The 26,457-nt window shown below is 37.3% G+C and overlaps 1 protein-coding gene across 2 annotated transcripts in view; it reads right to left on the bottom strand.

Moving 5' to 3' along the window:
* VWA8 (von Willebrand factor A domain containing 8) overlaps positions 1-26,457 on the bottom strand; it is a 391,323-nt gene that overhangs the window by 141,929 nt on the left and 222,937 nt on the right. For both annotated transcript variants that reach the window (XM_020977001.2, XM_020977000.2), the window contains exons 27-29: positions 6,642-6,750; positions 5,806-5,944; positions 1,703-1,902 (exon numbers count right to left, since the gene is read on the bottom strand). In XM_020977001.2, coding sequence (XP_020832660.1) covers positions 1,703-1,902; positions 5,806-5,944; positions 6,642-6,750 — 448 coding nt within the window. The remainder of the gene's footprint in view (positions 1-1,702; positions 1,903-5,805; positions 5,945-6,641; positions 6,751-26,457) is intronic.

The following is a 26,457-nucleotide window of genomic DNA, read 5'->3' as shown; positions in this document are numbered from 1 at the left end:
CAAATCCTACTCTTTCCTTCTTTCTTATCTAGTTTCTGACAAAGGCCCTTCACCTTGCTGCAGCTAATACTTCTTCATGTATACTTGGATCATATTCCTTCCTATCTTCTTTAATAGACTGAATCCTTAATCAATTCTCTCTCTCTCTCTCTCTCTCTCTCTCTCTCTCTCTCTCTCTCTCTCTCTCTCTCTCCCCCCCCCCCCCAACCTCTCCTATCTACTAGTTCCTTCCTCACTGGTTACAAGTCTCCCCCATTCTTACAAAATCTTCACTAGAAGCCACCTTTACCTTAAGCTACTGTCATATATATATTTCTCCCTTTCAGAGCCAAGCTCCTTGTAAAAATTTGTTCATATTTCCACTGTCCACTTCCTCCTCTTTTGTTTACTCCTAAATCCTTTGCAGTCCGGCTTCTGATCTCATCACTCCATTGAAACTGCTCTCTCCATAGTTAGCAATGATTTGATTGCCAATTCTCATGGTTTTTCTCATTCCTCCTCCTGGTATCTAATACCAGTGATTACCCTCTCCTTATAGATACTCTCTCTTGTCTATGTTTTTGTGATATTGCTCTCTCCTGGTTCTCTTCGTAACTATCTGATCATTCCTTTTCTAGCTCCTTTGCTAGTCCATCATCCAAATCATGATCCCTAAATGTGAATATATCTCAAGGTTCCGTTCTCTTCTCTTTCTCCACTACATTCTCTCCAGGTAATCTTATAAACTCCAGTGGATTTACCTACAAATCTTTCTGCAGATGACTTACAGCTTGTTCTCTCTCTCTCTCTCTCTCTCTCTCTCTCTTCTCTCTCTCTCTCTCTTTCTCTCTCTCTCTCACTTCAGTCCTGCATCATTGAGCCTATTGGACATTTCAAACTAAATGTCCCTGAGACACCTCAAATTCAACATTTCCAAACTAAAAAGAAAATGGCCTTTCCCTCCAAAGTTACTGCTTTCCCAAAATTCCCTATTTCTATCAAAGGCACCACCATCTTTCTAGTTCCTCAGGTTTATAAAATCTACATTACAGGGACTCTCCATTCTCTTTCACCTCACGTACCCAATCAGCTGTTAAATCTTGCTGTTTCTTCCAATATCTCTCACATGCAACCACTTTTCTCCCCTCACAAACCTACCACCTTAGTTAAGACCATCATCGCCTCTTGCCTAGTTTATTATAAAAAAGCTTCCTGATTAGTATCCCTGCCTCAAGTCTCTCATTACTTCAGGCCATCTTGCCAAAGTGACTTTCCTTAAACACAGGTCTGACTATGTCACTCCCTTACCCAATCAACTCCAGTGGCTTCCTATTGCCTCTATTTTAAAAATACAAGCTCCTCTGTTTAGTTTTAAAAGTCCTCCATAACCCAGCTTCAACCTTCTTAGCAGCGGAAGAAAATAAATGAAAAAAAGCACTGAGTAGAAATAATGCTCATATGGCAGAATTCTTAAAAAGTACGAGAACATCAAACTCAAAGAATCTAACAAACCCTGGAACTTTTTCTTGCTCCAGAGGAGGGCAGGGGCTATGTTCTATATGCCATCATATGTGCTGTATAAGCTAGAAACAATAAAAACCAATGGAAATGATAGGAAGCAATATTTGTTCAATTTCAGAGTGTAAATCACATCATTTCTCTTGCCTTTTCCTTTTCTTATTAATTTTTATAGAGATATAGGAACCTTCCTGGTGTTCTTTACCTTTTCTTCATGAAGAATCACTTGACCTCTAAGAGGATTTCCCAGAGGTGCTACAGTCACAAAGGGATACCAAACTCCCCGGGATGTCCTTGGAAATACATCATAAAAGTCCACAAAATGACCTCTGTTCCCGGACATATTCATAAAATATACAGAAACAGGATTGCATGTAACTACATAGAGAATATTTTCCTCATTTTCTGAAATGAAAAAAAAGGCATTGAGTTTAGGACACACAATGGGGTTTCTCACAATTCAATTCAGTTCAGTATAAATCAATTAAAGAAGCATTTCTCAAACACCTACTATATGTAAGGCTCTGTATTAGGCACTGGGATAGAAAGCTAAAATAGAAATAGTTTCTGCACTCAAAGGGCTTATATTCTACTTGGGGGGTGGAGGGAAAAGCAATAACAGATACTTTCTAACTTCCTTTGGGGGTATCACTATCCTTCCAACCAGGTAAGTCTGCATTCTGAAAATCATACTGTGTTCCAATTTCTCCCCTTCCCTAACCTGATGTCTCTCACTCCCTCCAACTCCTCTAAATCACATAAGATGCCAAGTCTTATAGATTCTACCTCCACACCATCTCTTACACCCAATCCCCCTCTCTCCATTCAAATTTGCTAGGAGGCCCAATAGAAACTGAAGGCTAGAAACACAACTAAGGACTCAATACATACTTGTTGAGGGAGTCACTGAGCTAGATACGGTCTTAAGAGATAATCTATTCCCTTCCTTTCTAATGGAGATGGGACCACGTCTTCCCAGTGAAATAAAAATTTATACTTCCAAAACACTACATTCCACAACCTTCTTTTTTTTTATTTATCAAATCTCTCTGTCAAGAAATTTTTCCTTATTTGTGTCCTAAATATTTAGGATGTATGTTACAGCATAAACTCATTTCCTCTTGTTCTGCTCTCCATGAAGCATCCTCTGTCTGGTAACTTTTCATATATTTCTGAAGTTACTTAGTTTTTCTTCAACCAATTTTGCCCCAAACAAATAATCTTAATGCATTATTTTCTTTCTGTGGATGTCATTTTCCAAATCTTTAAGGCTTTCCTAATACCTCTCCAAAATTATCATCATTCTTCTACCAGTCTCCCAGTGGTCTTTTAGCTATGTACCTGACTGTGCTTTCTAAATGTAAGCTTCCTGAGGTCAGGAATTCTCTAATTCTTATGATGAAGAGTATTGGAACTCTTGTGTAATACAAACTATATACAAACATTTATATTAATAATAATGACCAACAATTCATATTTAAGTCACATTTTAAGATTTCCAAAGTACTTCGTACATAATTTCTCTGATCCTTGTGAAAACCCTGTGAAGTAGATGCTATTATTGCCCCAGTTTTTTAGACAGGGAAAATAAGGCCCAAAGACTCAGTGACTTATTCAGGAACAAAAAGCCATTAAGTGTCTGAGGCAAGATCCAAACTTTAGTCTTTCTGACACCATGTCAAGCATCTTGCCCACAATATCATGCTGCCTCCATAAATGTACAATTTCTATGTGCATACTACAGTGCATAATAATACAGTATATGACATTATAGACTCGATAGTGATTACAGAAACAGAAATAATAATGACAATGATACAAAAATTCAGCAATAAAGGTAATCTTTATTTCAACAGAATGGCGGGAGAAAGGGAGCAATGAATAGGAGAGTTGTAAAAATTAGATAAAATCTCACTATTTTTTATGTTTGCCATGAAATATGTGTTTAATACAAATACCTTTTTTTTTGTTGTTGGGCAATGGGGGTTAAGTGACTTGCCCAGGGTCACACAGCTAGTAAGTGTTATGTGTCTGTGGTCACATTTGAACTCAGGTCCTCCTGAATACAGGGCCGGTACTCTATCCACTACGCCACCTTAATACAAATATCTTAAACATGATATACATAAATAAAAACTGGAAAATAATATAATCAGGTAATATTCTAGTTAATAAAGTATTCCAGAGACGTGTTTCAGCCTTAACAATTAGGAAAGAACAATATCAAATTAGTGCATCGTGATCCTATTGAATACTTCTATTCTTAAGAGAAATGATTTAAGAAAGGCCTTATAGAGAGGGCGAGTCTGGATGTCTGCAATGAAAGAGCTGTGGGCATCAAATTTTCAGTTAATAAGCAATGGTAACAGATGAAAACAAGGAAAAATTAATATTTAGTTCATTTTGGCAATAAAAGTACCAAGAGAAAGAGTTAATACAGTTGCCGGTTGTTCTTTTTGTGTATTTAATCACATTTGGTAATGTTCTGTTTCCAACTATAAAATAATATGCTCCACTTTAATATTAACCCACCAGATACCTGCCCTCAGAAAGGAAGGCCACATTAGACATTAGCTCGCCTATATAGCTGATGTTGATGTTTCAAGGCATGTTTCATAGGATGAAAGATTCAGAGGCAGAAGGAACCGTAGAAACCATTTTGGCTAACCTGCTTATTTTGCAGTTGAGAAAACTCAGGGCCAGCAAGATTAAGTAACTTGCCTAAATTAAAGAGACAGGAAGTGTCAAAGTAGAGATTCAAACCCAGGTCCTCTGGTTCTAAATATAGCACTCTTTCCAACTTACCATTGTAACATACATGCTGAATGCTGATAAATGTAATAAAATATATCAAGATGAGAACAATTTTTTGGGGGGGAAGTTATAAACAAAACTTAGACTGTAATACAGTGATTAGGTAATAGCTATGAGGTAGAACTGCTCAAAGTTCTGGAAGCCCACTTCATGTCTGTACCTTAAAGGGAAATGTAGACGTTAACCACATCTTTCCATCTGTCTCCAAAGATTAAATCTTCTTATTGACATGCATGGGATACTCTCTGTATCACTATCATTACAAAAATAACTACTGGTTTCCTTCAAACTTCACTGCTTTTTGTCCCGTGGTCATCCATCTTGCTTTAGTCTACTATTGCTACCACTACTCAGAGACTCATTCAATTTTAGGGCTCACATAGAACTTAGAGAACACCTAGTTCAATTTCCTCACTTGATGTGTATGAGGAAACTGAGACAGGGGAAACAAAGAGATTTTCTCATGTTTATATGAGAAGTTAGTGCAGCACAGAACCATCAGTACAGTAGTCTTAATTCTAATTACAGGAGTTTACTTTAAAAAAAAAGTTTCATGTCAGATGGTGTCTATATAATATAGCTGCAGATATTTATACCTATTTGCCTACATGCAGTGGCTAGCACGAAGCTGATGCTTAATAAATACCTGATGATTAGTTGGTATGTCCTCCAAAATAAGCCACAAACTAAAACAATGCCCTATATCTTACAAAAAAACCAAAACAAAACCAAATCAAACCATAGCATAAAGTTATATATGTGAGAAAAACAATGAAAACTCAGTAAAACATTCTCAAACAGAAGAATCTTTATTTGTGTATCTGTCATGTCATAATGTCAATGAGTTGTGATAATTCTATGACTAACTTCAGATCTTTCTCTAACTTTATGGTTAGTGTCCACCAACTTTGCAAGATGACTTCCCATGGGCTAGAAGTATAGCCTATGAGGTAATTCAGATCACCTGAGTAAATTTAGCAAAAGGGAACCCTGGTCTCTCAACAGCTCATGGGTATATCATGTCCAACCTGAAGTCTAAATTCTAAGAATTCACACCCTCACCCTCTGCCATTGTCTCCTCTTTTCCACACCAGGCAGGTCTTGTGATCCTGTAGGTCCCTCCAGCTCTGCCTTCGTGCTTCATGCTATCACCAAAATGGAATCACAGCCTAGGAATCCAATGTTTCTCCTTTTTGTATTTCTATTTTTGGCAAATGCCTGAGTGTGTTGGACTTCATGCTACAATTGTAATGAAAAACAGACATACACACACATATTCAACAGTGCTTATGTGGCTCTCATGCAATCATGTTGCTAGGCTGATTTGGAAAATTAGTCTTAAAATAAATCTAACTGGAAAGTAAAATATGACCATAATTGAATGTATCACATAGTTCTTGACCTCTACAGGGTGATTTTTATACATATTTCATTTTAAAAAAGGGACAAAACAGCAAATGTTAGAAGGAAAATTACAAGAGCAGAGTAACATACCTTGTGCTACAGCAATGTCACAGACAAAGTTAATTTCATCCACCGGCAATTTCCAAGAAGCACATTCTTCAGTAAAAGTTAGGGTCCTTCCTTCATGTCTCTCTAAAGGATATTCTTGGAAGCTTAAATGCACTGGACCCTATAACAAAGAGTTAAGTAATTTAGTTGATGATAATTTTCAACCAACAACTTGTAGAAAATTTAAGGTCCTTTCATCCTACCAAAGCAATTCATAATCTAACATTTGATTCCTGAAATCATGGTTTGCTTTTCTCCCTAAGGTAATTTAGATCTGGATGGCACGCTATGACCAAATACAGGAACCATGAGAGTAGACAAAAGGCTTATGTATTTACACTCTTCAAATAACTAATCTAGCCTAAATTACTTAATTTGTGGCAATCCGAGAATCCTCAATTATGAAGTCTGAGTAGTCTACCAATAAGACAAATATCAAGGAGGTGATTGTCCAGGCAAAAAGACCTTATTATTCAAATGCTCCTGGATTCCTGACGGGTTTTTGGGGGCCTAACCTTAGCTCTTGCTTATCCCCATTCCATAATCTTCAAAAGGATAGGATGATTCCAAGGTCAAACCAGGAGTTAAATTTATTCTAAAAACCAGCAAGTGTCCTTAGCAAATAGCTTATGTTTGAGGATATGGAATAAAAATGCCTAGACCAGCATGCTTGCTGAAATGCATGGAAACCACAATCCTGTAGTCAAGAATGAAACAAGATTAAAGTAATTTCTAACACTGTTTGATTTTTCTACAAAAAATAAGAAGGCTATATTATATAATTAAAAGTTTTAATGAGGAAATAATAGAAAATTAACCTTTATGTCGATGAGATGAGTTTCTGCTGGACTCAAAAGTTTTTGCATTCCATTTTTTGGCTGGTTGACTGTCCAGTAGCCTATGAATGTCTGCTCTGGCAATGGTAACCTATCAAGTAAAACGTGAAAAGTAAATATGTGTAATATTTTAAAAGCTAAAGAAAAGAACACTTTAATCCATTACCATTTGACAAGATCAATTTTTAATAAGGGTACATTATAATAATTATAATAATTTTCTTGGCTATAGATAGCATTACTAGGATGAAATTATATACACACTTTAAAAAGGAAGAAAAATAATTTTTTCCATTAGAGAAATTAAGAAAAAATAGCCTGCTCTATTTACAAACAAGGGGCAAATATGAACAGTTGGCAGACAGTTTTTTCAGTTATTAAAACAGCTAGTATAATCTTCCTCTAATTTAATTTCTCTGATTTAAAAGGATATCCAGTGTTTCTGAGTTCTATATAAAAAGACCAGTTAATCCAGAAAAACTGAACAGTTTACTAGATTTTCAAATTTCAGGCAAAATATTTAGAATCTATACCTAACTCCTATCCCTTTTGGAAAAATAGTTTTAGCAGTACAATATCTTCCTCCTCCTCCTCATAACACTAATAATAGCTAGAATTTATATTGTGTATTAGGGTGTGCAAAGCACTTTACAAAGATCTCATTTTATCCTAACAATAATTCTGGGAGGTAGGAGGTATTATTATTCCCATTTTACAGTTGAGAAAACGAAGACAGGAAGAGGTTAAGTGACTTGCTTAGGGACACATAGCTAGTACGTGAGATCAGATTTGAACTTGGGGTTTTTTTTGACTACAAGTCTGGTGCTCTATCCATATTTGCCATAATGCTAAAGGCTCAATGTAGATGAAGTCACGGAAAAGAAATTATTTATTTACTTGTGAGTTAGTGCTCTCTTCAACAGCACCAAAAAAAATCAAACTACCTCTTCTATGGATCTTTTAATAATAGAAAACAACAATTAGCTAAAATTGAAAAGTTTATTGAAAAATGTATACACCGATATTCATCGAAATGGATGTTTAAAATAAGTGCTCTGAGTCTTAAAATAGTATATATACATACTATATGTGTGTATATACATATTATATGTACATCACGTCTGAGTATATGTGTGTATATGTATGTGTGTGTATGTAGAAATTTGTTCTACAGTATAAGACACTGAAAGTTTGTTTTTCCATCTGTAAAGCAAGCTCCAACAGCTAATATTATAAAGTTTGGACTTTTTTTGCCTACAAATAATTGAAAAAATGCAATTCTAATTACATCTGTGTATAATATTACTATGCTCTTTCTTCTCTTTACAGGTAAAAATATTTTGGGTAAGAAGAATGAAAATAATAAAAAGAATTTGTTCCAAGATTCTAACTTAGCTCATATGACCTAAACCTCTCATAAGAATGTATGTTATTGATAGAAAGAAAAATTAGTCTTTTCACCTACTATTCAAAAATAAATTGTCCAGTTGCTTATAACTCTTTGTAAATATTCATCACAATTTTATTATTGTGACTAGGCCACCCACTCTCCTCTGCTCCAGTCCTCTATTAGACGTGAAGGAATACTGCCAGATTTACTATTCTTGCTTTATCTTTGAAACATTATAATCATGTCTCTGTAGCTTGAGAATTTTATCAGCCCTAAGCCTTTCTTTAGATTCCTAATACTTAGCACAGTGCCAGGGACACAGTAGGCACTTTATAAATACTAGCTGACTGACTGATTATGGAAAGGCTTATCACCAGTAGCTTGGCTATTTGGTGATGAATTTTTTGGCCATAGAGAGTGATGAACCAATAAAAAACATAAATAAATTACTCTGCCTACATATAACTTCCACTGATCCAGTTACGGTGATAGCAAGGTAAGATGTGGCAAAGGATGCTAAGAATCATAGAATTTTTAGACTATATATAAACATTACCTTAGCTATTGGTATTGTAAATGAGAAATCCTTTTCTAGTAAGTAATGAATTGAATCAGAGACCTTGGTTTAAAGACTATCTTTACTACTAATTCAAGGCCTCAAATACCTCATATGTAAAGTGAGAAAGTTGGAATAGAGAATCTCTAAGGTTACTTTCATATCAAAATCTGTGATTATGATTAACATACTACAGGAGGAACCAAATCACATCAATCTCAGCTTTCTTAGCATAAATTATGCAAAAATCAATCAACAAGCTTTTACTAATCGTCTCCTTTGTGCTTGGCATTATGCTAGATACTGGGAATGCAAAAACAAGAATAAAAGAGTTCTTGCCTTCAAGGCACTTATATTCTACTGGGGAAGGCCACATGAACATGTACACACGAAATACATAGTTAAAAAAGTAAATGCTTGGGGTCATTAAAAACAGTGTATAGTTTCCCACAGGCAACACAGCCTATTCTCTCCTCTTCCTTTTCAATTTTAGGTCTAGTTCACAATATCCATGCCCAGAATCTTTCCAAGCTATATGTACCGTTCTACCAACTCCATGCATTGGTAGATCTGATCTTTGCTTGTTAATCCTTGTATGTAAACCTCCATCACCCTACTGTCTGCACAAGCTACCTACCCCCCATGGTTCCAATGTTCTCCCTACTCACTTCTATGTCTTGAAGATGTCTGGGACGTGAGGATGGAATATCTTCCAGGCATGGGGGCAACCAGTGCAAAGGCACAGAAAGGGAAGATGAAAAGTTGAGTTGAAGGGACAGCTAATAAAATAGTTGGGTTAAAATTTACATTGTTTTGGGTGGTTCAGTGGAGAGGTGCAGGGCTTAGAATCAAGAAAACCTAGTTCAAATCCGGTCTCAGATACTTACTAGTTCTCTGACTCTAGGTAAGTCACTTAACTGCTTTCAGACTGTTTCCTCATCTGTAAAATGGAGATAATAATAGCACCTATCTCCCAAAGTTGTTGTACCAGATATTTCTGTCTCATCCCCTATCCACTTGAAACTCCCCTTTAGTCTTCTCCCAAGACTGTTCTTGCTTTCTTATGTTTGTAACCCTGGTGCTTAGCACACTGCTTGACGCGTAGTAATTGCTTAATGAAGGCATTTTGTCTCTTTACTTGCTAGCCTAATGATATCACATTGAGAGGTGGTCCTAAAACATCTTTTAAATGGTTTATGCGTATGAAAGAAACATGATAAAGTAGGAAAAAAACATAGCTTTGGAGTCATACAACTTATGTTACAATAATGGCCCTACAATTTATCTGCAAGATCTTGGAGAAGTAAACTCTCTGGGCCTCAGTTTCCTCATCTGGAAAACAAGGGGGTTGGACTATATGATCCCTTCCAGCTCTAAATCAATGATTCTACCCCAGCTGTTGCAAACATCAAAAGTAACTTAAAGTGAGATTCTTATTCTCTATTGCTAGTAACAGCTGGGAAGGCTGCTTTTCATGACCTGTTAAAAAAAATCTTGTTAGTTTCTGCCAACTCATTTTTTAAAATCATGGAAATTACAGATTGCCCAGTTGCTACAGGCATCTAAAAATAATTTGGGCAAGTTGTTGGGTTGGAATAGCAGAGTACATTCAAGGACTATAGAGAGAGTCCTGAACCACTTTATGAGGAAGCATTATTGGCAGCAACTGCTGGATCACAAAGGCACATGCATGTTCATGATATTTTAGAAACTAACTCCACCCTACTCTGCTGCAAAAGAGATTCAAAACCAGCCACAGTGCCTTTTCAGGAGCCAAAGAGAGACTATGCAAAGATTTTTACCACATGGGGGGGCTGCAGAAGCCTCTATCCTGTTTTCACTAAAAGCTCCCCCATAAACTGTGAGGGACTTTGGCTGTCGTCATCTTTTCCCACTTCTGGTAAACTGGCAGAGGGGAAGAGAAAATTTTTCAGGGACCAAGACCATTATTTTGTGGTAGGCAATCAAGGTACGGAGTTTATAATATAGTTACCACTAATTCAGGCTAACTCCAAACTGATTACCTTGATGTGCAATACTCTGAATTCCACTACTGAAACCTCCAGTTATCTGCTACTAACACCAGGTTGAATTTTTTATACCAATGGAATTAAAATAATAACAGTAATTTCCATAGCTTTAAAACCTTGTCATTTGTTTTATTTCACTTTGTCAAAAGTCTTTACAGGAATGAAGTCTGGCTTTGATTTTCAAGGGAAGAGAGAGATGAAACTTAGAAACTATAAATAGTACAACTTTTCATCTTCAGTGTCATTCATGAATTCATATTTCATAAAACTATGAGGCATTCAATCTGTCACAGCTTCCAATTCCTATGGTATGATGTTTCTTAATCCTTTGTGGAAATCTTAATCAAAAGCTGGAGGACAAATGAAACCCTCAAACAAAAGAAAAGTGAACAGCTATACTATGACATAAGTCCAGTCACTGAGCTAGGTTAAAGAAAAAAAAGAAAGAAAAACTGTCTTTTCTAAACATATATGCAATATTCTAAACTGCCGCCTACGAACAGACACCAAGATGAAGAATGGTCCATAATCTTAATGATACATGATAAATTTGTCTAAGCTTGTTTCCATAAAAAGAAGTGGTTTAAAATTTTTCGAGTGTGTTATGGCAAATTTCTTCTTTTCTCTGGATATTTGCCAGAGCTGTTTCTATGTTATAAAGGAAACATATGAAAAAGATTTAGATTTTTCTATGGATATTATGAATTTCAAAGTTATTGACATACCTATTATTATTAATTTATTTAAATACCTTCTAGCTGTAAGAATTACTAGTTTTAATAAAAACCCGATGGAACTCTTTAGGAAAGTGAACAGAGCCTCAAAAAGTCCCACTGAACGCCATTTTTGAGGGGAAAGCAGAATGCCAACTTCAACAACTCTCCTAAGGTTTCATGATTTTTTATACTTCCCATACTTCTCAAGACTTTGACAACACTTATACTAGGATCATTTGCAAGGTGCATGGAACAAATATTTATTAAGTGCCTACTATGTGTGGAAAAATTTTATACTAGACATTGTAGGAGATACAAAGTTTAGAAAAGACATGGTTGGGGAAGGTAGGTGGCACAGTGGATAGAGAGTACCAGCCCCGGCGTCAGGAGGACCTGGGTTCAAATCCGGCCTCAGACACATAACACTCACTAGCTACGTGACCCTAAACAAGTCATTTAACCCCAATTGCCCTTACCAAAAAAAAAAAAAAAGAAAGAAAGAAAAACAAAAAGAAAAGACATGGTCCCTACCCTCATGGAGCTTACAATATAATGGAGGAGGGAGAGGTAAGAGAGAGAGAGACTAAACGGCACAGCAGAGCACTGGTCTTGGAGACAGTTCACAGTCGCTTATCAGTTGTCTGACTACAGGCAAGTCTTGTAATAACAAAACAATCATAACAGTGTGCGTTTCCGTAGTACTTCAAGGTCTGCAAAGTGCTTTGCATGTGTCATCTCAACTGATCCTCACAACAACCCTGGGAGGTAGGTGCAGTAAACCATTCCCATTTCACAGATGAGGAAACTGAGGAAGAATGTGACACCAAGTATTCCTGACTTCAAGTCCAGCACTCAAACCACTGTCCCAACTAGCTCTCCTGACCTCGGCTGCCTAGTCGGCAAAGTAGCCATTGCACCCTTTTCACAGGGTTGTTATGGGGATCAATTAGACAGTATGAGTAAAATGCTTTTCAAACCTTTAAGGACTACATAAATACTATATAAATGATGGTTATGGTAATGACACATAGATAACTACAATATACACTATTCTTACATAGTGTATATGACTATACATCTTATTAGGTAAAACAATGCCATGAGAATACCAAAGGGGGAGACTGTTACTGACTAGGGAGTAGGGAGGACACCAGCAAAGCTGTCATGCCAGACATGGCATTGAGATGGGTTTTAAAAGATTGGGTAGGGATTCGATAAGACTAATTCCCAATCTTCCGATCATTCCAAAATATTTGCATGTGGTAATCTTAGAAATGCAAAGCTGGAGGGATCTCAGAATATTTTTACTTCATTTCTTTCCTTCCAGTTGGGGACATCCCTTAAATATCCACAAAAGAGGGATATCTTTTCCATTCTGAAGATTCTTCATAAAAGGCAATGCCACCCCTCAGTTATCCTAGTTTACTAACAATTCTTTTTAATGCCAACTCTAATCCTTATTTTTGTGATGCAAGCCCACTTCTGTCCCCAGCAGAGGTTCCTGCAAATATTTACAGGGTACTTTCTAAATGTAAAGCTCTGAGCTAGGCCCTTGTGGGGGATATGAAGATGAATGGTCCCTCTGCCATCACGAATCTTGAATTTTAAGAACCTAGTCACTTGAAACTGTTGACTAGGTCTTCATTCTACCTTTTCTTTCCCATATTCAGCAATTTCAAATTTAGTCACAGAAATCAATAATTTTAGAGGTAGAAAGGTTTAGAGTTATCTAATTCAGTTCCTAAATTTTACAAAGGAGCAAACTAAGGCAATATTACTGTATGACAATACTGCCTGTATATTACTGCGTTTCTTAAAGGGCAGACTGTGACTATAGCAACGTAGCACTAACATGATAAAATGTGATAAACTATCACATTCTAACACAGGATGAGGTAAGAAAAAGATACACAAACCATGGACCTACATGATTTCTTTTTTGTCAAGCATGTCATAATACAACTAAAGGCAGATGAAATAACTGTAAAGACGTGCTAATAAAATACAAGAATGGAAAGCAGAGATGATAATAGGCAAAAAAGTGCCCAAAAAATGTAACCAAACCCAATAACATATCCCTTTGTTTGCCATTAGCAATGAATCCTGAATATTTCTTAAAAGTAAAATCATGGGGGCAGCTAGGTGGCACAGTGAATAGAGCTCTGGCCTTGGAATGAGGAGGACCTGAGTTCAAATCCAGCTTCAGACATTTGAAACTTACTAGCTGTGTGACCCTGGACAAGTCATTTAACCCTGATTGCCTCACCAAAAAGAAAAAAAAAAGTAAAATTATGGAAACAGAGAATATCAGAGCTGAAATACTCTCATTACACAGATGAGGAAACTAGAGCTCACAGCTGAAGTGATTTGTCCAGTCACATTCCTAGTTAATGGCAGAGCCCAACTCAATCTCCTGACTCCATGTTCAATGTTCATTCTACTAGAACAAACTGTAATTTTACGACATGAAAGTGAAGAATAAAAAGGGAAATACAAAATGTTAAACTTGCATATAAATTTTACAGGTTTACCTGAAAAAATTGAGATGCGTGTATAACTTATTACAAGGTAAAAAGGGGTACCATTCAGACAGTAACACGGATATACAAGAAACAGTATGGCATAGATAGGCAGGGCATTTATTAAATACTATTATATGCCAGGCCACTGCTAAACACCAGGAATACAAATGCAAGCAAGACAGAACCTGACCTCAAGGACTTTGCATTTTAAGGTGAAGAGAGCACATAAAGGGGTATAGGAAAGGGGGCATGAATAAGGAAGCCTATCAAGGATGAGGTAAAGAAGTCCAGAGGGGAGTTGGAAAAGGAATATGGAGGAATCATGGGGCTCATCCTGAAATAGTGTTCTAGGCAGGGAGTCACTAACCAGGAGAGCAGGGTTTCAGGGTGGATGTTTCCTCAGGGCAGCAAGGCAGATGGTATGAAGAAGGACAACAAGTATGGAGAGTACAGAGGAGAGAAAAAGCTCAACTTTTAGTAGGTAAATATGAGTTTGAATCCTAGCTCTGTGCTTAATTATGTATGTGTCTTTGAAGCAGGCCCCTTCAACTCCATAGGCCTCATTTTCCTCATTTGAAAAATGAGGGTTGGGCTAGATGACCACTGAGGTCCCTCCCAGCTTTAAGATTATGATTTTAAGATTATACCTGCAGAAAACAATGAAACTGAAATTCAATTTCAATAAAATAAAAACAATGAAATCAAAATAAAATAAAACCACAAACCCCAGAAAGTACAAAACAGAGCAGTCAACAGAACTACCTGAACACTTCCCTCTAACTGAGGAAAAGTAGAAATCCAATACATGTTTTGAAAGAAAAAAAAAACCAGTAGAATTCCTCCAAAGAGGGAAGTTGAGCTGAAGTGTTATAGTGGATGGCTCCATTACAAAGTGTCAACAGTGTCTGTCTAATGAAAAGTAACTGCAATTAATACTTCAACTGAGGAAGTCAATTTTAAACAAATACTTTAAAAAAGTTCCTGGGATAAATGAAGCTAGTCTAAGATATGCAGAGAGGCACTGTTGGCTGTGAAGGTGTGTTCTAGAAGGGAGCAAAGAAGTATGAAAATTAGCTAAATTCTGTGCTGTAGCACACGCACACACACACACGCGCACACACACACACACAACACACACACACACACACACACACACAAAAGCTGTGGTGAGAAAATAAAGCTATTCAGTGTGAAAAGAAATATGAAAACCTGGGAGGGAAGACACCTTCTTTGTGAACAACTCTTTTTTTTTTTAAGTTTGAAGGTCTTCCTGCCAAATTATCTAGTGAATTGTGTTTTCTCCACAGAGACGTGGGGGCTGACTGCTTATGGGTCTGAAGTCACAAGGGGTTAGGAATATATTCATGCTACAGTGATTAATAATTGCCCTGCTCAAGCCGACTTCCATTACATTAATGGTGATGAGGCCAGCATGCCAAATTAAGTGGTTCTCAGAAGAGTTCACTTTAAGGAGAAACTTCCCTGTGGCTCAACTGGAAGTCTAAATGGTGACAAGTTTTCTTCAAAGGTTGGCAAAAAGAGTTGAAGAGTCCAGGAAAACCCCTAGCACTGGGGTCATTATGGATATAATAAAGAAAGGCAGGAAGAGCCAGAACTATACTTCCTGCAGAAAAGGAAATTGTCACTACATTATTTCATCTTTCCATCTCCAGCACCTAATATAATGCTTTTGCACATAGTAGGATCTTAATTGCTGAATTGAAAATGAATGCTCTGTAATCTCTAATAAACAGATGAATCTTATTAAGAATGTATTAAGAATGGCCATGTCAAGAGTTGTGTGTCGAGTGTGGAAAAGAACACTGAACTTTATTCTTTAGCAGAGTACTACTGTCAGTCTTCATACTAGTTTACAGAACCTTATGGTCCCTCAGACATCTCCAAAGGTTCTGGAAACAAATGGATCATCATGTCACACAAAATTTGTGTCTTTTATATTTACCATGTCTTTCTTGAAAACTTTTCCTGAGACAATTAATAAAGCAAAAAAGCAACACAGAAGGGTTTGACAACATTAAAAAGTAGAAAATGCATTCTTGTTCTTCATTACAGCTTATGATGCAAAGTGCTTCCCATTCCCAGAGAAACAGTGGAAACAGCACCAGAAATGTAATAAAGAGAATGGGGTTCAAGCCTCATCTCTGTGTAACTTTGGGAAAAAATTATGTCTGTCTCTCTATTGGACATTTTGAACTGGATGTAGACATAAGCTCAATACATTCAAAACTGAATTCATCTTTCCCTGCAAATCCTTCCCTCTTCTAAACTTCCTTATTATGGGGAGGGTAGCACCATCCTCCCAGTCATGGCTCCAAATCAAAGTGTCATTTTTGACTCCTCACTTTCTCTCATCCTCCATATCCAATCAATTCTGTCTTCTTGACCTCTTTTGTATACTCCTTTTCTCTCTTCTAACTTTGCCACCATCTTGGTGTAGAGCCTTATTACCTCATGCTTGGACTCCCGTAACAGTCTACTGGTTGGTCTCCCTGCCTCAAGTCTCTATCCATTCCTGTTCCTCCTCCAATCAGCTGTCATTCTGATCTTTCTAAAGCCAAAGTCTGATCGTGTCAACACCCTCCCCCTTCCTCAATTTAATCAACTCCAGTGGCTCCCTTTTGCATCTAAGAGGCATAAACTCTTAAATCCTCTTATAACCTGGACCCTTTCTTTCTCTTCAGAGTTCTTAAACCTTATCCCCCCACCACAAACTCTGCACTCCAGTGACACTGGTCTCCTTGCTTTTCCTCACACAAAGTACCTCACCTTCAAACTCTGTGAATTTTCATTGGCTGTCCTTCATGCTTGGATTTCTCTCCATCCTCATCTGCCTCAGCTTTCCTGGTTTCCTTCAAGTCTCAGTCAGTCTGACCTTCAAGAAGCTTTTCCTGATCTCCCTTAATATTAGTGCCTTCCTTTTGTTTTTATTGTGGTTCAGTTGTTCCTGACTCTTCGTGACCCTATTTGGGGTTTTTTGGACAAAGAAAGCTCATTTTATAGATAAGGAAACTGAGTCAAACAGGGATAAGTGACTTGCCCAAGACACACAGCTAGCAAGTGTCTAAGTCTGGATTTGGACTCAGGTCTTCCTGACTCCAGGCCCGGCACTCTATCCACTGTGTCATCTGGCTGCCTCTTCCTTTTGTTGATTATCTCTAGTTTATCCTGTGTATATCTTCTTTACACATAGCTGTTTGCATGCTGCCTCCCTCATTATACAGTAAGCTCTTTGAGAAAAGGGACTGTCTTTTGCCCTTCTTTGTATCTCCAGGGCTTAGCACAATGCCCAGGAACACATAGCAGACACTGAATACATTCTACATGACTTATTAACTGACCTCCCCTTGGCCTTAGTTTGTACAGGTATAAAATAAGACTGAGACATCAAAGACCCTTTCAAGCTTTAGGATTCCATATATTCCTGTGTCATTCAACAATAAAAAAGTATGAATACTTACAATGATATTTTGCACAGAAATATCTTACTACACTCACACTTATCCTTGCTTTGTTAATTAATTGAGATAATATATAAAGGGCTTTGAAAAAACCTTAAAGTGCTTTTTAAATGCTAGCTATTACTATACTTACTTTTTCATTGGCCATTGCCTATCTCAGTTGTAGCTAAAAACAACAAATCTGCTCCATATCACATCTGACATTGTGGCTTGCCTGGGTGTCAGAGCAGGATGAAAAGAAGAAACAGACACTTTTGAGATAGTTTGAATCTACCTTGAGGATCAGTTTTGGGGAAAGGAATATCCTTACAAGGCAGGAATTCTGGGCAGGGAAGTATGAATTAACATAATTGTCACCATGGATACGTGTTTTGCTTGAAACCCATGAAGGTAGCTTCTTTTGGCATGCCTCATGTGCCAATGAGGTAAACTGCCCAGAGTATTGGATACTCTAGCCTACCTCTTAAGGATATACATCAGCATAACTGGAATTACTAGAGGAAAGATAAAGTTGCTAACATCATACACATTTCTATGTAGATCTGTACTTGTACTTTTAGGGTGATTTTTAAGCTGCCTACATAATGCTTAATGCTGCCTACATAAAAACACACAATTTGGATGCAGTTAATTCAAAGGTTGTTTTTTTCTTAAATTCAATTCAATTTATTGTTCATTAATGCTTGGTAAAAACCAGACCCTACATTATTGTTGCTGCTGCTACTGCTGCTGATGGTACTACTACTACTACTACTACTACTACTACTACTACTACTACTACTACTACTAGCAGTTATCTATCTAGTATTTAAGTAGTGTTTTAAGGTTTGGAAAGCACTTTACAGATATCTCATTTTGTCTTTATAATAGTTCTTCCAGGTAGATGCTATTATGATCCCCACTTTATAGACAAGAAAACTAAGGCTGAGATCAAGTGACTTGACCAGGGTCTCAAGGTCCCAGGGTCCCAACTGCCTGAGGCTGATTTGGAACTCAGGTCTTCCTGTTCCAGGTTTCTAGGTGGTACAGCTGTTAGAGCACTAGGCCTAGAGCTAAGTACTTAGCACAGTGCTTGTTACAAAGTAGGTACTTTAAAAAGGCTCGTTTCCTTCCTTCTTGACTAAAGCTCAGCACTGGTATTGGAAATACAAAGACAAAAACCAAAAACAATCCTCTGCCCTCTAATATTATAAGCTGTGCAGGGCTAAGGAAATACAAGGGAAATGTAGTCATTTCTAGGAAAGGGTGGTGAAAGTACTGATGTGGTGGGATCAGAAAAGGCCTTTTGTAAGAGGAAGCACCGAGGCTAAGCCTCGAAGGGAGCTGGGGACTGCCAGAGGCTGAGGCAAGGAGGGAATGCATTCCAGGCATGGGGGACAGCCTAAGCAAAGGCAGGGAGTGGCAGACAATGTTGGGCATAGGGACTATTAGCACGCAGACCAGTTTGGCTGCACAGAGTGAAGGGAGAAGGGAAGAGAGCAAACAAAGTAAGCCTTACTAAATGCTTTTTGATAGAGTCATGGGAAATGTCTGGAGAACTCTGTGAACTGTTTTAAATGCCAAACCAAGGAATCTGTATTTTACAACTAAGAACTGCTCATGCTTTATCAGTGGAGTAACATGGTCAGACTTGTGCTTTAGGGATATCAGTTTGGCAGCTGTGTGGATGGATGACTGAGAGGAGAGGCTAGAATTTGGAAATCTGATTAAGAGACTGTTGTAAATTCTGTAGTACTTATGATGAAAAATATTCTCCACCTCCAGAAAAAGAATTGATGGAATCTGAATGCAGATTAAAGCATGTTTTTTAATTTTTCTTGTTTGTTTTTTTTTGGGGGGGCATCTGTGCTTTCTTTTGTAACACGGCTAATATGGAAATATGTTTTGCATGACTTTACATGTATAACCTATATCAAATTGCTTACCTTTTCAGGGAGGGGAATTCAAAGTTTAAAAAAATGAATGTTAAAAATTGGTTTTACATGTAAATTGAGAAAAAATAAATGAAAAAAAATTTAAAAAGAGGCTGTTGTAAGAGTTCAAGGGAGAAAGAGAGAGAGATGATAAAGTCCTGAACATGGGTTGTGGCCTTGTGAGTGGAAAGAAGGGGAAGAGTATGAAAAATACTGAGGAAGTAGACACAAAAAGAGTGGTCATGTATTGGACAGAGGGATAAAAAAGAGGCATAAAATCAAGGATGCTTTCAAGGTTGCAAATCTAGGTGAATGGAAGAACTGTGGTAACCTTAGCAGATACAGGAAAATGGGAAGGTGGAGTGGAGTTACTTCAAAAAACACTGAGTTCTGCTTTGGATATAATGAATTTGGATTCAATTCTCCAGGACTAGAGATCAAGAGAGAGGTAAAGGCTGGATATGTAAATATGATAGTCAACTGATTACTCCCACCATTTAGTCTCTACTTTCCCCAATTTGTTTTTATTTTGTATATATAATATGTACATGTGGTGTCTTCCATTGAAACACAGGCTTCTTAAGAGCACAAGCTGTTTTAGCTGTATTTTTGTATCTCCAGTGTCTACCTAAACACAGCACATGATATATACTAAGCACTTAATGAATACTTCTTGAGTGATTCTGCTGAACTGATTAACTATAGGATCAAGATTTTGAATAGTTTGAAGTAAAGCCAGAGTAAGGGCAATAAAGCAGGAAAGCATTAGCAGGGTGGAGTGAATGGAGTTTATGAAAATAATGAAGGATATGTTTAAGATGAGTGAAAGAGAAGAAAAGATGAACACACAGTTATCCCTTCCACATCATGGGGGTAAGGGGTATAGCACCCCTGCAATCTGGGAAATCCACATAAAATTTTTTGGCCTTCCCTTCATATCAGAGAAGTCTGAATTTTTATGGTATTAAAAGATAAAATATGTCTACATTATGCAATACTATACATATATTTCATGCATTTCTAAGTTTCTAAACTTTTTCTGTGTCATTTGCAAGCCTTTGTGTATTGTCCGCAAAACTCTCAAAAAATTCCCATTTAATTTCTTATGCTGATCTGTGATATATGGAAACTGCAACGGGGAAAGTCGTGAAGTGGAAGGGATAACTGTGTGTGTGTGTATGTGTGTGTGTGTGTGTGTGTGTGTGTGTGTGTGCGTGTCACTCACACACACACGTCTGTCAGAGATGATCACTGAACCCAAGATGATCGCTGAACCCAGGTGAATCACTATCAGCAAACCAGGAGAGACATGGAGTATACTCATAGGGAGTGGGACACGGAGCAAAGGAGACTGAAAAGGAAAAGTCAGAGACATGAGAGAAACAAGAAAAAGCTATGACACTATGAGATCAATGCTATGACCTTCCCTGTGGTACAGCAGAAAGAGTGATGGATTTGGAATCATAGTGCCCAGGATCAAATCTCTTGCATCTGTCACCTACTATATGTGTAATCCTGGGCAAATTTATTTCTCTGGGTTTCAGTTTTATTATCCATGAAACAAGGAGATTGGACTAGATGACCTCTGAGTGCCCTTCCAGCTTAATCTCTACTCCTATAATCCAGTGAGGCAGAGTGAATGGCAGGTCACTGAGGTTGAGAAGGCAGATGAAATAAGAGGCCAGGCTGTCTGAAGGAACAACAACGACATTAATGAAATCCCCAGGTATAAGGAAAGGGGTTGGGGTTCAGAGGAAATCTGAGTGAACTCCTGAACTCCTTAAAAATGGAGGAGGAATGATCTAAAGTCTTGGTATTACCCAGTATCTGGGAAGAGGTGGACAGAATGAATCTCCAAGAAGGAGAAGTTGCTGAGAGAGAGCAGCAGAGTGGAGGCTACACCTTCTCCTGGCCCAGCTGTGTAAGGGGGCACAAGAGAAAAAGCATCCAGAATTGGAGAAAGTTTCCAGGAATACTGTCTTTACTGTGAGAAGATAGAGAGTATAAAAAGAAATGGTCTAATTCAAAGGGCAGTTTGTTAATAAGAGAGTAAGGGTTCCAGAGAGCACAGATTAGTGAGTTGAGGGCAATGAGATTTTTCTTTCATGACAACTTTGGAAATCAGGAGGAGAATGATTGCCAAGAAGACATCTGAACAATTATTACATGGCTAAAACAGGGGCCTCTGTGTAGATTTAGTCATTTTAAGGCCCTTTCACATATGTGGTCATTATTTTCATATATGATTTGTCTATTGCCATCATTCTTGTGTGACCGAATCAGATAATAATATTTAAGCAATCTGTTGATATGAATGGCTCTCTCTTGCCCACAAGGGCACTGCATACCACTTTATGAATCTATTCATTATATAAAGAAGAAACGTCTTGAAATTTAAAATCTAAAGAAAGAAGTGTAACAGAGAAAAAAAAATATGAACACTTCAGTCTGATACATTCTAGATTAGCAACTTTTCAATCAAGGTGCCCGGGAATGAAATGTTTTCATAAAGCACTCTTCTCAGTGAAATGTGTCTTCTACATGGAAGAGCATTACACAAAACTGGATGAGTTTTAACTGAACTTGAAACAACTTCAATTATATTAACCTTGCCTTTAATTCCATATAAGCTTTTTTCTAGAGGAATTTTTCTTGAGAATGAATGGTAATCTGGCAGTGATTAACTTGCTACAAAACTTCACATGCAACTGTTTCCAGATACATGGATAGTATTTTGCCCCATAAGAAAACACAAACATCTTCAAGTTTTAATAAAATGAAAAGTGTTAATAGCTGGTCTTTATTCTCCACCGAAGAAAAATATAGCATTAACTAGGATTCTGGGAAAGTTATGCTTAATGAACTTGTATCACTGTAAATCTTGCATTGCTGCAAAGAGCTTCGAACTTCCCATAAAATATTATTAGAAATAAATTAGGAAATAATTTTCTATTAGAAGTGAGGTCTACAGCCTTTAAAATGCCACTATTTTATATTAAGAAAATTGACTGGCTCTGCAATCAGAGCACTTGGTTTCTGATCCTACCTCTGATATTTATTACCTGTGGGACTTAGGTAAATCATCCTGGGCATCAGTTTTCGCATCTATAAAATGAGAGGTTTAGACTAGATGCCTTCTGAGGCCCGTTTCACTTTAGCTCTATAACCTCAAAATTCTTGTGAGTAGTCCCTCAACAGCTACTTTTTTTTAATGTATCCTATATACAAGGTACTGTGTGTAGTCAGCCCATGGTGAAGGCAAACAAATACATACAGTCTAACCAAGCATATCTGCCCAAGAAGCTCTCAAGGGGATATTAGTAGGCAATCTATCACGATCGATTATTAGTTCCCCATCATCATGGCTCCATCTCCAAGGCTATCATGCTGAATGACTAGTTAATTGATTCAGGAGAATAAGTGACTTAGGTACTATACAGTCAGGATGAGAAAGAGTGAAAATCAGAAAAACTAGCAAGGATTAATGGGGAAATAAGCAGCCAAAGCCAAAAGAAATGAGCACCAGGGATCGAGAGAAGCTGGATGACACTTCATAGAGGCCAGAAACTATCTTTGTGCTCTATTTATTTAACACCATTGGACTTTTTTATAAGAGCTCCATAAGAGTGAACTGTATTTTGAATTAATAATAAAACAGTGACCCCAACGTACTCTCACATTGTTATGGCTTTTATTTTGCTTAACAGGATCCCACTGCATCCTATTTTACAGTAATAGATATTCAGTTAAAATCCTATTCACATATGTACCACCTCCTCCACCAAAAGGCATGTGTTACTAATACAACGGTTTAAAACCATGTGTTACTCCTTCTTTGGAGGTCACTGGTGGCAAAGTGGAGACAGAGCTAGGTCTGCAATGAGAGAAATCTAAGTTCCAATCCAGCCTTAGACACTTCCTAGTTCAGTAACCCCCAGTCAAGTCACTGAACCTCTGCCTCAGTTTCCTCAACTGTAAAATGGGGATCATAACAGTACTTCCTTTGAAGGGTTATTGTGAGGATCAAATGATACAATATTTGTTTAAAAAAAAAAGTGCTCAGCACAGTGCCTGGCACATAGTAGGTGCTACATAAATGCTCAATCCCTTTCCTCCTTTGCTCCTCTCTCCCTTCCCAAATCAAGCTGTGTGTGACCTCTGTATGATATTTATTAGCCACAGGTCCTTTATTACGTTTGTTTTGTCTCTTCAAGGACTATTAATCTGCAGTAAACTTTTCACTCTCAGACCTGTTAAAACCCAAGAGTCAAAAGTTTATCTAGCATGATTCACTAAGGTGTGCCACAAAGAAAGGATCTATTACAACCATCACAGGTTTCATGAGCCTATACTTTAAGTACTTATTAAGTGGGTCATTAATAATTCTAAAAACTTTTTAAGTAGAGTAATTTGAACCTCAGTGTCTAGACATAAACTCCAATTCAAGAAACTGCCTTCATGCCCATGGTGTTCTTAGTGCTTGAATATCAAATTTACTTCTTCCTCCATTGCACAGAGATGTGACTCTATCAATAGGTGATACATTCCATCCTCAAAGCAGCTCCCTCTGACTACGTGAAATAACGACAAACTCTGTGGTACTCTTTGTGCGTGATAGCATGTAAATCTAACATAAGGTATTATACAAACCACTTTAGATGAAGATACAGACAAAAGAAGAGAGGAAATATTTTTGAGAAAAGTTATTTCTTAGTACATTAGTTCTCTGAGTCAATGCCAAAGCATATCTCTAAGATTACAATTGTTAAAATGCCAGAAACACACACACACACGTATATGCAGTTAGGTGATTCAGTGAATAAAGCATTGGAATTGGAGTAATACTGAGTTCAAATCCTGCCTCAGACACTAGCTGGGTGACCCTGACCAATTCATTTAACTACTCTCAGACTCAGTTTCCTCACCTGTAAAATGGCAATGCTAATATCACCATACATCACTGGGTTGTTGTGAAGATCAAAGAAAAACACGTGTAAAGTGCTTTGCAAACTTTAAAGGATAATATTAATGCTAGTTATTATTATTTATAATTATTATACATTTATAACATAGATAACTCATATTTTCATAGTGTTCCAAGGTCTACAAGTATTATCACTGAATTATAGAAAATGAAAGTAAAGGCTTCAGAGAAGGGAAATGACTCACTGATGGTCACTGAGTTGGCAAGTGTCACATTTTGTGATTTCATTGTGTCTTGTACTTCTTTAAAGAGCAGTTTTATGAACTGGGCCTCTCTAAATGTGAAGAGGCCAGATGCTCAAATGACCAATAAGTCACACATGGCTTGCACTCAAAGCCTTCCACTTCCACATTGTCTCTCACATCCATACGCATCTTTACTCACACAATTACCAGCCTAATTCAAGGTAGCAAGTTTAGAGACTTACGTAAGAGCTACGATTTCAGTGGTATATGGAGCTTCCAGTGAGGAAACTACTTATACAAATACAGGTCAGCATCTTCTCTGGAATTTATAGCCATGTACCAAGGGGGTGAGTAGCTTACTCAATGTCAAACAGTTAAGCGTGTATCAGAGGCAGGACTTGAAGCCAGGTGTTCCTGGCTTTGAGGACATCTCTCGAACTACATCACGCTGCCCCTCAAGATGGTCCATCTATTTCTTTATTAACATTTTCATTAGGTGAAGGAGAAATGTCTTGGAATTTAAAATTTCAAGAAGAAAGTATAATAAAAAATGAAGGGAAAAATGTGTGTGTGAGTGTGTTGTGAGGATAAAATGAGATAACATTGGTAAGAACTCTACAAATCTTAAAGTGCTTATTATCATCATCATCATCATTATTATTATTATTATCACTATTGCTGAGGGTTATTAATGGATGATAAAATCACCCACAGAGTAAGTGTAAGTGGACCACAGCATAAAACCTTGATAGCAAAAGACACCATCAAGTTCATATAGGAATAGATAAGGAGGTGGGCTGGTCATATAGGAAGAAGGAACATAGACTAAAAGCCTGAATGTGCCTAGGAACCATGAACAGGGCACCACGAACTACAAAAAGGCCTTGAGGAGTCTTCCTGCACATGGAGTGCAAATTATATGAAGTTCTACTGAAGGACACAGACAAGAATCACACAAGATTAAAGTGCTGGGTGATGACTTACACAGTACAGGAAATACCTAAATCAATGAAATTAATCATCCTTTAAAGGATGGAAGTACAGAAAATTGCTTTCTTTTCTGGGCACTGAAATTTCTAGGAGTCTTAATTATGATTTTCTTGTTATTTCATCATTTTTCTGTCCTGTCAAGACTCTTCCTGATCCCTATGGGGTTTTTCTTGACAAAGATACTAGTTTGCCATGAGTTTGCCAGCTCATTTTACAGATGAGGAAACTCAGGTAAACAAGGTTAAATGACTTGCCCAGGGTCACACAGCTAGTAGGTGTCTGAGTCTGGATTTGAACTCAGGAAGAGGAATTTTCTTGACGCCACACCTGGCACTCTAGCCACTGTACCGTCTATTATGATTACTTACTGAATACGAGAATTTTACCTTTTATCTCAAATGTGTGCCCAGTATGGAGAAAAATAAATTAGGCACTCTTACTGTGAATGTCTAATTTAAATAAACAGAATATTAACGTAAGAGCCTCACACACATACTTGATAATTAAGAAATTATTTTTAACAAGCAAATGGAGAATACTTTCACTATTAGAAACTAAAATATAAAGGACACACTTTAATTCTAAGGCAGAGGATACTTACCAACAGAATGCCCTAAGCAAGAAATGCCATAATAATTAGGTTACTAACCTTGCTTCAACATGTCCATATGGTTGCTAGGCAACAAGCAGAGCAGAACTACTCCAGGAGGCATCTATGCATTAACAAATGCATTAACCATAACATTTTTCCAGAAAAAAAATTTCTTCCTCGTTAATGATAAAAACCAATGCAAATCTTTGCATAATTTCGTCCTGTGCTTTTATCACAAAAAAAGGGAAATATTTGTTTCTCTGTAAGCAATACTGATTTGTTTTAATGATTTGCTCTCATTGGCAAAAGTTTTGACTATATTATTTTAAAACATCTCCATTTATTAAATAAATAGGAACAATAGTTGCATATATAATCTAGACATGTAAAATTACTGAAATAATTTTGAATTCTTGACAAAATGTCATTTCCTAACAAAAT

The sequence above is a fragment of the Phascolarctos cinereus genome, unplaced genomic scaffold, assembly GCF_003287225.1.
Source record: "Phascolarctos cinereus isolate Bilbo 61053 unplaced genomic scaffold, phaCin_HiC Scaffold_7;HRSCAF=346, whole genome shotgun sequence".
In the NCBI taxonomy this organism is placed as follows: domain Eukaryota; kingdom Metazoa; phylum Chordata; class Mammalia; order Diprotodontia; family Phascolarctidae; genus Phascolarctos; species Phascolarctos cinereus.
This window is presented reverse-complemented; position numbering and strand designations above follow the sequence as displayed.